The sequence below is a fragment of the Ziziphus jujuba genome, chromosome 3 (assembly GCF_031755915.1).
Source record: "Ziziphus jujuba cultivar Dongzao chromosome 3, ASM3175591v1".
In the NCBI taxonomy this organism is placed as follows: Eukaryota; Viridiplantae; Streptophyta; class Magnoliopsida; order Rosales; family Rhamnaceae; genus Ziziphus; species Ziziphus jujuba.
This window is the reverse complement of record NC_083381.1, coordinates 2,934,975-2,947,264: the sequence shown is the minus strand read 5'-3', so window position 1 is coordinate 2,947,264 and position 12,290 is coordinate 2,934,975. Positions and strand designations below refer to the sequence as shown.

The window sequence follows — 12,290 nt, the reverse complement described above, 5'->3', positions numbered from 1 at the left end:
GTGTATAATAGTTTTGCGATTGCCATTGAAGCTCATGCTGATTTAAATGGAGTTTTGATTGCCAAAGAATTAGGTATTTCTTATCTTGAAATAGGCAATCAAATTCTTGTTGAAGCTATTAATGATGTTTCTAGTTGTCCTTAGAAAATCCAAACTTTAGTACATGATATCAAATTAACTGTATCTTTCTTTATTTTTGGAAAACTTTGTATCTCCTGAGGTCTACAAATTGGGCAGCAAATTAGATTGCACAACAATATTTGAATAGTTCTCTCCAACCTATTTGGAGTTTGAATTTATCGTATTAGTTGCTTTGTGTTAATTCAATTCCTTAACAATAAAATTAAAAATTTAATCAAGCCATGTACAAAGCATATCCAACAGATTCTTTTAAAAGTTTCTCTTTTTTTTTTTTGTTTTATCATCTCTTTTTCAACAATTCAATGTGTTTTGTAAATTGAAATGTTAAAACAAGAAGTAGAGTTTGATTCTTCAAATATAAATAGTTAAACTTACTCTCTATATAAAAGTATTTTCAAAGGTACTTTTTAAAATAAGAAGTAAATTTTTCATTATAAATAACATCTTTTAAGATAATAATGAATTTTTGAAAAACTCGTAAGTTATTTATATTTTTTAATTTTATTTTTCTATAAATATTTATTAATTTATTAGAATATCTCCAAACGAATTTTTTAAAATAAAAAGCATTTTCTTAGTAATAAAAAACATCTTTTAACATAAATAGTATAATTTTAAAATGTTTTCTAACAATATTTTTTTATTTTTTATTTTTATAAACATTTATTGTTATGTTTGCTTCCCTCATTATTTACTTGAATTTTCTCTCAACTATTAATAATTAAAAGATATAATAAAAAAATAGTAATTAAAACATGAAAGTGGTTTGAGAATTGATTCCAACATTAAATTAGATTATATAATTTTGAATATAGAAAGTAGATTTCACTTTCTACATTTCGATAGCAAAATTTATTTTTTATTTTAAAAAGTTAGAATAAAATATAGTTTGAAACAGAATATTAAAAGTTTATATTTTTAAAATGAATAATATAAAAAGGATAACTAATCATTTAGAATTACACTTATAACTTGCTTTTCTTTTTATATGAATTATTTATTAAATATTATAATAATAGTATAAAAATATATATTGTGTTCAAATATGTTAATATAATATTAAAATAGAAAAATTAATTCAATATTTGGAAAACCAAACCGATTAAAATAAAAAGTTCGTTGAACAATGTTTTGAGGGTTGACTATATGAAAGCATCTAGAGAGTTTCATGAAGATGCATTAAAATTTTTTTATGCAGTATTATAATTTAAATTTCATATTTCATTTTTCAGAATGATATTTTTTTAATATATAATTAATGAAATAAATAATAATTATAAAAAACAAGTATTATATTCAAATCCCCCCACTCTATTATAAATATATATATATATATATATATATAAAAGAGCAAGCAATATAATTGCTACCTATGTATGTGCCTAAAATTTGAGGAACAAGTATTATACTTTGGGCAATGGTACATATATTAAATTTATAGCAAAAATTTTGATATGGGATATAGAAGTGATTGATAGATTATTAATGTCCTATAATTATGAAAGAAAAATTCAATAACATGTTGTCCACTTATCATATATTAAAAATTTAATTAAAAAATTTGATAAATAAAAAATTACTCTTATACTTTTGCAAAATCTTAAAAAAAAAAAAAGAAAAAGTAAACCATATTACACAATTAATTAAAAAAAATCTTCTTCCTGGGAAAACTAAAGAGAATACTTTGATAATTCAAAGTACATAACAAAATGCTAAAAGACGATTTTAGCCAAAAAAAAAAAAAAAAAAAAACTAAAAGATGAATTAGAACAATGAATTACCTTTCTAAATTTGGTATAATTTAACAACCTTCAATTATAACTTTTACCCCAAAAAAAAAAAAAAAGTAGTTCAATTATACATTTTTTTTTTTATATAAAGTTTAGTGAAAAATTCATATCTATTTTAACCAAAATTAAAAATCAAAACTTTAAACATTTTAATTAAACCATTTTCTTCCTACTAAAAGAAAAAGATTCATGGGACTGCCCAAAATCTCCAACAGATCTGCAAAAACTTCAAAGCCTCCATTTTTCCTTCCTCCCTCTTCTCTTTCTTAGTCCAAATCGTCAACTCTCACTCTGTCTCTCTCTCTCTCTCTCTCTAAAACCGCCATTTCCACCACCTCAATATCTCTCTCACTCTCATCTCGACACCATTATTGAGGTGGGTTTTTGCTCTCTTCACTCCCAACCTCTAAATCTTCTACAATCCCCAAATCTTCCAAATTTGAGAAAAGCCCACAAAAAGAAAAAAAAAAAAATGGGAAAAGCCTCCATTATCATATACATTACGCTAGCATTGCTTCTCCTTTTGCTCATCTCATACTCTCCCAACAAATCCAACAGCCATCATCGCCATCGCCGCCTGAAGCTCCGCTCTAACTTCACCTTTTCCCCCCATGTCCACCACGACCACATACCCTTTGATCCCCTTGTCGCCGACATCGAGCGGCGGCGTGAAGACAAAGAGTGGGAGAAGCAGTATTTGGAGCATTCACACCCGGAACTGGTGACCCATGACCCGGCTCCGGGCCATGAGACTCAGCCGGAGTGGGAGGACTTCATGGATGCCGAGGACTACTTGAATGATGAGGAGAAGTTCAATGTGACGAGCAGGTTGGTGTTGTTGTTCCCCAAGATCGATGTGAACCCCAATGATGGGTTTGTGAGTGAGTACGAGTTGACTGATTGGACCTTGCAGCAGGCTCAGAAGGAGGTTATGCATAGGACTGAGAGGGAGATGGAGCTCCATGATAAGAATCATGATGGGTTTGTTTCGTTTTCGGAGTATGATCCCCCAAGTTGGGTTCAGAATGCAGGTTTATATGCAAGATTCAATTTTTATTTGTTTTTATATAGATAGCATTAATGAATACACAATGCAGGGTTGTTATATGAATATGTTTTTAAGTAGAGTTGGTTGTTGAAAGTGATATAAAGTTATTCATGCAATTGGGGGTTTGTTTTTTTTTGCTTGTGTTGTTTTTGAGTTCACTTAACATGTTGGGGAGTTCATTAAATCAATGCCTTCTATTGTCGTTGTTGTTGTTGTTGTTTTTTTTTTTTTTTTTATTTTATTTTATTTATTTATTTTATTTTTATTTTTAATTTTAAATTTTTTAATTTTTATTTTTAAGTTAGTATTCAATTTGATCTATTTTTTATAGAGTACTTTTGTGTATAAGAAAAGTTTCATTGTTTATGATGCATTTTTTTTAGTAGTTTTTAGTGGATTTGGTTATTGTTATCATTTAATTAATACAATACGGGAGGGATTTGCTTTGTTTTGTTCTTTTGCCCTTGTGTCTTTGAGTTCACTTTTTGTTTTGGAGAGTTCATAAAATTGGTTGCTTTCTGTCCCAGGGAAAACAAGAAGATGGAGATAAATGATAAGTTTACATCGTTCTGTAATTTGTTATGCTGTCCTGTCATTTGTTGTAGTCTATGTTTAGGTGGCAAAGCATGTATATGAAGTTGTGAGTGAAAGTAACTATCAATATTTGAGGTTTGTAGTGATACTGATAATTTGAAATATAGGCAAGGTCTGAAGGAAATTATGCTGAAGAATGAAGATTGCAGTATTGTTCTTGTTTTTGAGGTCATGAGGATTCTAAAGGAAATTATCCTTAGCTAATTATGTGATTATATCTATAGTTCTTTTTTTTTGGTTATAAACAGTGTCTTTGATGCTCAATGGAATGTCGCAGAAATTGTTTGTTGATTTTATAAGTACATGGCTGGGTTGGTTAGGGGTATTCTATTAATGGTTGAGGTCAAAGTTCCCCCTATCTCTAATTTTTTATTTTTTATTTTTTATTTTTTTATTTTTTTTATTTTTATTTTTATTTTTTTAACTTTGAGCATTATAGAGTGTAGTGGTAGTGGATGCTCGCATAGTTCCTTGTTTAACAAAGGATGACCTCCTCCTTTTGGTTGCCCTTTCCTTTTCAATCCCTATGTTAGTGTGATGCCAGCCATAGTTTCTAAAGGTTTTTGTATAGTTTAAGGGGATTAGACTAGTATGTTGAATGGATATTTGGAAATGAAAGAGTAATCTCAGTTGGCTGGTAATTTGTAGACTGTGCAAAGTACCAACTCTAGTGGCAATCCATGTATTCTATGAGATCGAGAGCCAAAATATGCAAATTACTCTCATGCTGTTAGAACCCTTTCAAGTTTAGGATAAGAGACTGCATTAGGTTTTAATAATGTGTAGTAGCAATGCATGACCCCCGAGGAACTACTAGTTTTCTAAGGATTATGGTGAGGCTGGTGACTTGAATAAAGTGGTATATTGATACAGTTTTGACAGTGGACTTGAGTTTATGCTAGTTTCCTAGTTTTATATCTATATTTCTATGTACATTGTGGCAATCAGTATGTGCTTTCAATCCATTCAATTTGATGCATATAACTGTTAATGTGTTGGAATGATATACATTGTTGGACCCATATTTTTCAAGCTTAAAGTTTTGGGATTGATAGTTTAAGATGGTATTAGATCATGGTTGTCTAAACCTTGTGTTTTGAAATTGGCTGCACCGCACCTAGGTTTGCTATGCATCAATCAAAATCTGATAGAAGATTCTTTTGAAAAATAATAAACTTCCTCTTCATCTTACTCTGTTTATGTAGAAATGTAGTACATGAACAAAGAGATATATAAGCCAAAAGATACATAATTGATCTGGAAAGATTACATAAGTGAAAAGATACATAATTGATCTGGAAAAATCAATCTAGACATTAAAATGTAGTTATCTTGCATGAACTTGTGAAATTAAGTACATATATTATTTAGACTAACCATTTAATGCATAAACTTTGTCTTTTGGGTTAGCTTCTAGAATGTATGCAGTATGCTATGCCAATACATGGTTGGGTTCAAAGAAGCCCGATATCTCTTGTACTTGGATCATATGAGATTCCAAGGATTCCAAACTTACCAGGCAATGCCAAGTTAAAGCTTAGGCTTTAAAATCTGGTATCCCTTTCCTTTGATATATTTTTAACAGTTGTTGCCACTTTTCTACATTATTCGGTCTTATAATGCTAATGACTTATTATAATTCCTTTCTTTAAAATATCTAAGATTGGAGGATCTTGTGTTACTGTATTTTTAGATTTTTCAGCTTGTATCTTTTTAGATTGTTGATACTTGCGCCATCGTTATGTCAAATTTGACACCGATTATTAACAAACTCAGTGTTCTTTAAGCCAATCTCATGTTTAGTGAAAAAACCATACCTAAATGTTATAGTTATTTATTTTAGCAAATTTATTACTGAAAACTTGTTTTTAAATTTTATTGAATATAAACCAGCTTATTTAAATCTATAGTCAAAGTATTAAAAAAAGACTAGGCACACAAATATTTATGTATGAGTCAATTCATGAGATTGTAAAAAGTTTATTTTCTTAAATATGCTTAATAATAAATCACAAGTAACACTTCCTCGAAGTCAGACACATCTATTCAACAGTCCTAGCTTAGGACAGAAGTAGTTAAACTCCCTGTGCTTTGGTGAATATGAAGTCGGTAACATATTTCTCATAGCATCTTCACTCATAAATGACAATCCACTCACATATGTTTAAATTCCTGGATTATTTGGGATGGATGAAGCTTAATTATGTCGCTATCTAAGATCATTGACTTATGATGATAGACTACAGTTCCTGCATCAAATTCTTGATACACAGAAGTTCACATGTAGAGTTTGCTAGTTGTAGCCCTATTTTCAACTTCTTCATTAAACCTTATCACGACATTTGCTTCTTAATTTTCCAAGTTGCCAAGCTACCGAAACAAATGTATAAGCTGTAATATTTCTTTTCGTAATGGAAGTTTATAACCTGTAATTGATCTCCTGTCTGTGAAAGATTCAACCCAGTTAGCATCTGAGTAACCCACACTGTTGGTAGTACATCTGAGATACTTTAAAGACTTGCTACACTTATCGCATATGCAGATTTTATTGTTGTGGTAATAGGATATTAATAGGTTGCCATCTGGACTTCTATTCTTTTATTATCACTATATTCCACCTTTACTTCCATTAAATTTAAGGCTCTGTTCCAGAGAAGTCTCAGCACCTTTTGATCCTGTCATACCGGTCTTTTTCTAAAAATATTAAACACATTACTTCTGAGATTACACTATTCCCTACTTTCTGTGAGCCACTTCTATATCCAAGAAGTAACTTAGAATGCCAATATCTAAGTGTTTCTTCAAGTGGCGTTTACTAGCTCAATCCCCCTCCCACCGACTCCTAGAGATCACTATGCCATCTACATATTCTATCTGTATCACAAATCCATATTTTCTCTGAAGAACAAAAAATGAGTGAACACACTGACGTACGCACCCAAAATCGATTTGAACATTTAACTTGTTATCACAAGTTTGTCATATTAGGAAAAATATTAACCATATTTAAACCTTGATATTCGTATGAATCCCCCTTATAATAGACACTTTTGGGACTAATGACACTTTTACATTGTATTTGAGTCTAATTATGTATGTTTCTTGTTTTCATATCCTACTTACCAGCATATCAGTTCATTTGTTGTGTGGCACATGCAAAACCCAATCTTTGTCCCTTTATTGGATGGGTATACACTTGTGAGTGGAGTGTTAAGTATATTGTTTGTGTTATTGACTTGAATAATTGGATTCAATTCCTAGCAATTGAAGCTTTTAGAATTTAAGAGCATGAAATGATGTTAGGTCTTTCCTTATTTGGGCAAGCACATTTTCGGTTTGAAGTTGGCAATAAAAATGTCAATCTGATTTTCTGTTTCATGATGAAGTGTTATGAATATATTAGCGATTTTGGACCTTTTGTTAACAAGAAAAGCCAGGTAACTTAAGAAGAGATGCTTCGAGTCCTACCTAGCACCTAGGATTTAGTTTGACGACTCATATGAGTACTACGTCATAAGATTAAAAAGATTCCCTTTCTTAAACATACAACAATAATTTGCTTGTAAGAGATACAATATACTATCTTTGCATACACATTCTTTTGTGCATGCACAAGCACACATAATGATAAATTGTCATTTTGACTTAGCTAGGGCGGCCATGGATTTTTTTAATTGGTCATTGATCTTGTTATAGACGATTTAACCTACTTTTTATGTATTTTGTGGCAGTTGCTAACTTCTATTTATTTTATTTAACAGATAATAATTCATTTGGCTATGATATGGGTTGGTGGAAAGAAGAGCATTTTAATGCATCAGATGCAAATGGAGATGGCCTCCTAAATATAACTGAGTTTAATGAGTGAGCTTCTACTTGTGTAGCATGTTTCTTTTTTATGAAAAACTTCTTAAATTACATATTTCATCGATACTGATGCCTAATTCTTTCACAACTGGCTAGCTTTCTACATCCAGCTGACAGCAAAAATCCAAAGTTACTTCATTGGTTGTGCAAGGAGGAAGTAAGGTGATATGAATTTCATCTGTATCTATTCTTTGATGGCTTCGATTTTTTGTAGTAAATTTTGTGTACTTCCAGAATTTAGCTACTGTTTCTTCTTCACATGGTACTGCAACTGATGCAAAACAAGCCAGCTTATATATATAATAATTAAGTTTCATGAGAGCTTTTAGTATGTTAGGATATTGTACTAATTTGGGTTTTAAAATAGATTTTTTTTTTTTTTTTTTTTAAGTTTTATTACCTTAGGTTTTAACTAATATGTTCTTTGTTACCAGAGATAGACAAGAAAGTTTTATTGGTGATTATTATAGATTCATTACTCCCTCATAGTTATCTCTATATATTTCATCTCCTTCATCTGTTTCTCATCCCCTTTCTCTCCTTGTTCTTTCCTGGTCCTGCATCAACAGTGGAGAAAACAGAAATGAGATTGTTTTCTAAAGAAAAGTCAGATGAACTTAACTGCTGATACTGTTCCTATATCATAGTTATGCAAATGCATGACAGTATGTTCATATATTAATCTACCAAATAGTGCATAAGTTAATTGTTGGAAGGAGTTCGTTTTTCAGTCTGTTTTAAGGTAAGTTTTGGTGTATAAGACATGTTCATTTAATAGGGGCAGCTTTACAGTGCCAAACTGTGTCTAATGTTAATTACCTGTACTATAATATTTAAGTTCAAAATTTATAGTTTGAGGTGGTGATAAATCATCTTAGTTAAGTTGTGATTAACCATAAAGCATTTGAAATGCACCAAAGTTATTATGGTGGATTGTATCGCCTAATATTTTTCATAAATCAGATTTTGTGGTGTTGAATTAGATTGTAACTGGTGACTGAAAACTCAGGCTCCTTATAGACTGCAGTTAGCATCAATTACAATAAGATAAAAGACCAATAAAGTATTTCTGACAAGGCAAGTCAGATAAAGTAATTATTAGAAGTTATATCAAGTATTGAGGCAATATTCTGGGGAATGGGGCAGCAAACTTAGATAAAGTTGATCATGCATTGTAGAGTTTGATGACAATATTATGAAATTCCTTTGGTTACCAAACTTAAATGTTCTGAGGCCATGGTTGGTTTTGATTGAGTAAGATTTTTCATTTTATTGCGAAAATAGAGAAAAAAAAGTCATGCATAAATCCTTGCTTACATTTCAGTTTGATTAATGTAGTTCCATAAGATCAATTTACGTTCCATTTTCAGTTTTGTTTGGTGAGTTCTTTTAGTGTCCTCTTTTGCCATAGTTTCACCTTTCCATTTTCAGTTTTGTTTGGTGAGTTCTTTTAGTGTCCTCTTTTGCGATAGTTTCACCTTTCCCTTATTTCAATTATCTTTGGTTTACTTTTCTTGTGAGTGCACTCCTTAGCTTGCTGCTTGGCTAACTTTAAAACTTGTCTCTTTGCTTCCTCAGAGAAAGAGATACAGATAGAGATGGAAAGATTAACTTCAAAGAATTTTTTCATGGGCTATTTGATTTGGTGAGAAACTATGATGATGAAAGTCACAATTCTGCACATGATTCTGATGATTCAATGGAGATCCCGGCTAAACACTTGTTTGCTCAGCTTGACAAAGATGGTGATGGGTACCTGTTAAAAAATCTTTTACCATGTATAAGTTTTATGATTTTGGAATTTCCTTTGTACTATTGCTTATTTTCGACCTTGTTTTTACTTGTTCAGATACTTGTCAGATGTAGAATTGCTACCTATTATTGGAAAATTACATCCATCAGAACATTACTATGCAAAACAGCAAGCAGATTACATAATAGGACAGGTATTCATTTTACCTGAACACTAGTTCTATTTTTCATTGTTGACTAGTATATCAATTTTTGATTGCTATGCCATTTGGATATGCATGTAATTTGGTAAGATCGATTAATATTTAAATCAAATTTTGATTAGATAAGCTAATTTGTTTGCCGTGGGGGTATATTTTGCACTGTTACTGATATGAATAGTAGGTCCATTTTTAAATCAAATTTTGATTAGATAAGCTAATTTGTTTGCAGTGGGGGTATATTTTGCGCTGTTACTGATATGAATAGTAGGTCTATTTTTTCTGAATGTAAAGGCTTGTTATTTAGTGGCTTGGTTTAAATTCCAACAATAATATATCAATGGGAAGAATCATGAAAATATTATTATATGACATGGATCAAAGAAACTATTATCTATACACCATTCCCTCTCCTTTGAAAAGTTTAAATCGATATTACTGGAGATAGGAAACTTGTTAATTGAATGAAAGCATAGTGTATGCATATACTATAATGTCCACTTGGTGAGGTTGATTATTGGAGATCAGTATAATTGCAATGTGGGTTTACTTCATTTTACTTTCTTAAATGAAAGTCACTAATGCCATCTAAGTCACGATGGGTATTTGGTACAAGTTATCCACCTCTTTACAATGTGTACGTTCAAATCTTTGTTGCTTGAATTCGGGTGTCAGTGTTGAGTGTGGGTATGTGTGTCGGATCTGTCTATTTTTAAAAGTTTTCACACTTATTGGGAGTATCCAACACCCACATACTCTTGTTATTGTCCAAGTATTCGACACGGGTATGGTGGGATAGCGTGAAGAGTCTGAGTAACATAGGTTCAAATTACCATCTTCTCGGGAGCTTCCTGTCATCTAAAGCATATTGTTTATGCATATGTCCTAGTAAACTCTTGATCTAAGCACCTGCTATAGGAGATGGGCAATTTTGGAAAAACCTTCAATAATAACATATTTTTCTTCTGCATTTGGACTTTTGAAAAACTTATCAGTTCCTAGCTAAGAAGGTTTTTTATTTTGGGATGTTTGGGGTGCTTTCCCAATTGCTGCTTTTCTTGGGAAAAGCATTTCAATTCCTGTCAATGTGACAAAATCTCTAGTTCAGTACAAAATCCCTTGAATTGGAGGTGGGAATTTAAACTATCCAATTTCTTTTATTTATGTGCAGCATTGCTATATCAAGTTGCCCCTGTAAAACGTTAAATAATTGCCTTGAATCTTTACATGATCTTGTCAAATTCATCGGAATCCGAATTAGATAGCTTTTTTAGTGTTAACACAACAAGGTTGATTGTTCCTCTATTTGTCAGCTTTATTCATTTTCGTTCTTTGATTTGTTGTGAATAATAACATAATGACAAGGAAATAAATTCCTCCTCAAATCATCGTATCGATTTTTCTTGCAGGCGGATAGCGATAAAGATGGGCGTCTGACACTGACTGAGATGATAGATAACCCATATGTTTTCTACAGTGCTATTTTCAGTGATGAAGAAGATGAATACGAGTACCATGACGAGTTTCGTTAGTTTCATCCTAGGTAGGGTCAACTTTGTTATTATATCATGCCAGCCCTGCTTAAGTGGTTTCTAATACAGTAACTACAGGGTATTTGATCAGAGAATTTGATAGACTTCATGCATTGTTTTTGCCATATAGAATCAGCAGCACTAGGACTTCAACAATTTTTCCGTAAAGGGTTGTGCCCTTCCAAATCACTATTCATGGTGAGTTCCAAGGTACTGTCAGTCTCAATTTTCATACGTGGCACATTTTTTCAGCGCTACTCATTTAACTGATGCGTTTCCATTATGTCACAGATATGAACCTTGACCCCAGTCTGAAAGAGTGATTTTACAGTCTGATGATGATAGAATATTTTAATTTATGAAAAACATTTTTATAGTATAATTGAATCCTTGGAATGTTTTAATATTTATATTTAGTGTCATACATGTACCATAAACACAAAAATTATCAGTCGTTTAAAGGGAAGAGTAGTTTGAAGGCCTTTAGCTTCATTGGTTGAGGCATTTTCGCTATGTTTGTCCACTTGTTTCTGTGCCATGGAAGATGAAAATGAAAACATGATGTGGCTCTTACAAAAATGAATTTTGTGGGTGGGTTTGTGTATGAAAAACAGTATTGGAAGCCTATTAAATATGACGCTATGACAGTCTTAATCTATCGAATATGGTGGTTTATATATATATATATATATATGTATATGAGAGGAATGTATGTTTTGTTTGTTAACATTTTTCTAATTTTTTTTTTTCAATTAAAAATGGTCCAAGTTGATAGACTTGGACATAAGATTATTCCATAAACCACTATTTAACCCCCCCCCCCCCCCCCCAAACAAAAAAAAAGGGATCTTTGATATCTAAATTTGGGGTCTAGTTACATCTAGATATGCCTACTTAAAAAGTGAAGATGGTATTTATTAAAAATCATTTTATTAGATATGTTGGTTTATAGAACCTTTTCCATAAATTGTGATTCTTAATTTTTTTCATAGTTATAATTCCCAATTTGCATTTTTCTTCCCTTTTTTTGTTTTCAGCATACAAAGATCACCAAATTTTGTCTAGAAAATGATGCAGCAAGATGTTAGTGTTAATGACACCAGATAGTTTTTTGTCAACAAGAAAAGGCAAAAAAAAAAAAAAAAAAAAAAAAAACTGCTGCTATATTATATCTTATTTGGTAAACAAAATTGGGGGAAAAAAAAATAATGGTAGCTGTGGCAGTACTGTTATCTTTTTTGGTTGTGTAAATATACATATATTTTATATATTTGATGTTTCCATTAAGAAGCATTAAACTAGCAATTTATTAACCATATCTTTAAGCAAAAAAATTTATTAACCATATCTAAAAATCTAATTGAGT

The 12,290-nt window shown here is 31.1% G+C and overlaps 1 protein-coding gene across 3 annotated transcripts; it reads left to right on the top strand.

Annotated features, from left to right (window-relative positions):
• Positions 1 to 2,077: 2,077 nt before the first annotated feature.
• On the top strand, positions 2,078 to 11,582 carry LOC107421954 (uncharacterized). Of its 3 annotated transcripts, none has more exons than XM_016031318.4 (8): positions 2,079 to 2,962; positions 7,335 to 7,437; positions 7,537 to 7,602; positions 9,019 to 9,192; positions 9,290 to 9,386; positions 10,802 to 10,935; positions 11,003 to 11,122; positions 11,216 to 11,582. In XM_016031318.4, exons 1-6 carry the CDS (start codon positions 2,404 to 2,406, stop codon positions 10,922 to 10,924), a joined length of 1,122 nt encoding a protein of 373 aa, XP_015886804.2. In that variant the 5' UTR covers positions 2,079 to 2,403; the 3' UTR covers positions 10,925 to 10,935; positions 11,003 to 11,122; positions 11,216 to 11,582. The 3 variants fall into 3 exon arrangements, with proteins under 3 accessions (XP_024931525.2, XP_015886804.2, XP_015886803.2); XM_016031317.4 differs by having other exon boundaries at positions 2,080 to 2,962; positions 11,055 to 11,122; XM_025075757.3 differs by lacking the exons at positions 11,003 to 11,122; positions 11,216 to 11,582 and having other exon boundaries at positions 2,078 to 2,962; positions 9,019 to 9,185.
• The last annotated feature ends 708 nt before the right edge of the window (positions 11,583 to 12,290 follow it).

Coding starts and splice junctions, on each gene's coding strand:
- LOC107421954 (XM_016031318.4), top strand. CDS start 2,404: ATGGGAAAAGCCTCCATTATCATATACATTACGCTAGCATTGCTTCTC. Junction 2,963..7,334: donor AAGTTGGGTTCAGAATGCAG/GTTTATATGCAA, acceptor TTTATTTAACAG/ATAATAATTCATTTGGCTAT. Junction 7,603..9,018: donor TTGTGCAAGGAGGAAGTAAG/GTGATATGAATT, acceptor TTGCTTCCTCAG/AGAAAGAGATACAGATAGAG.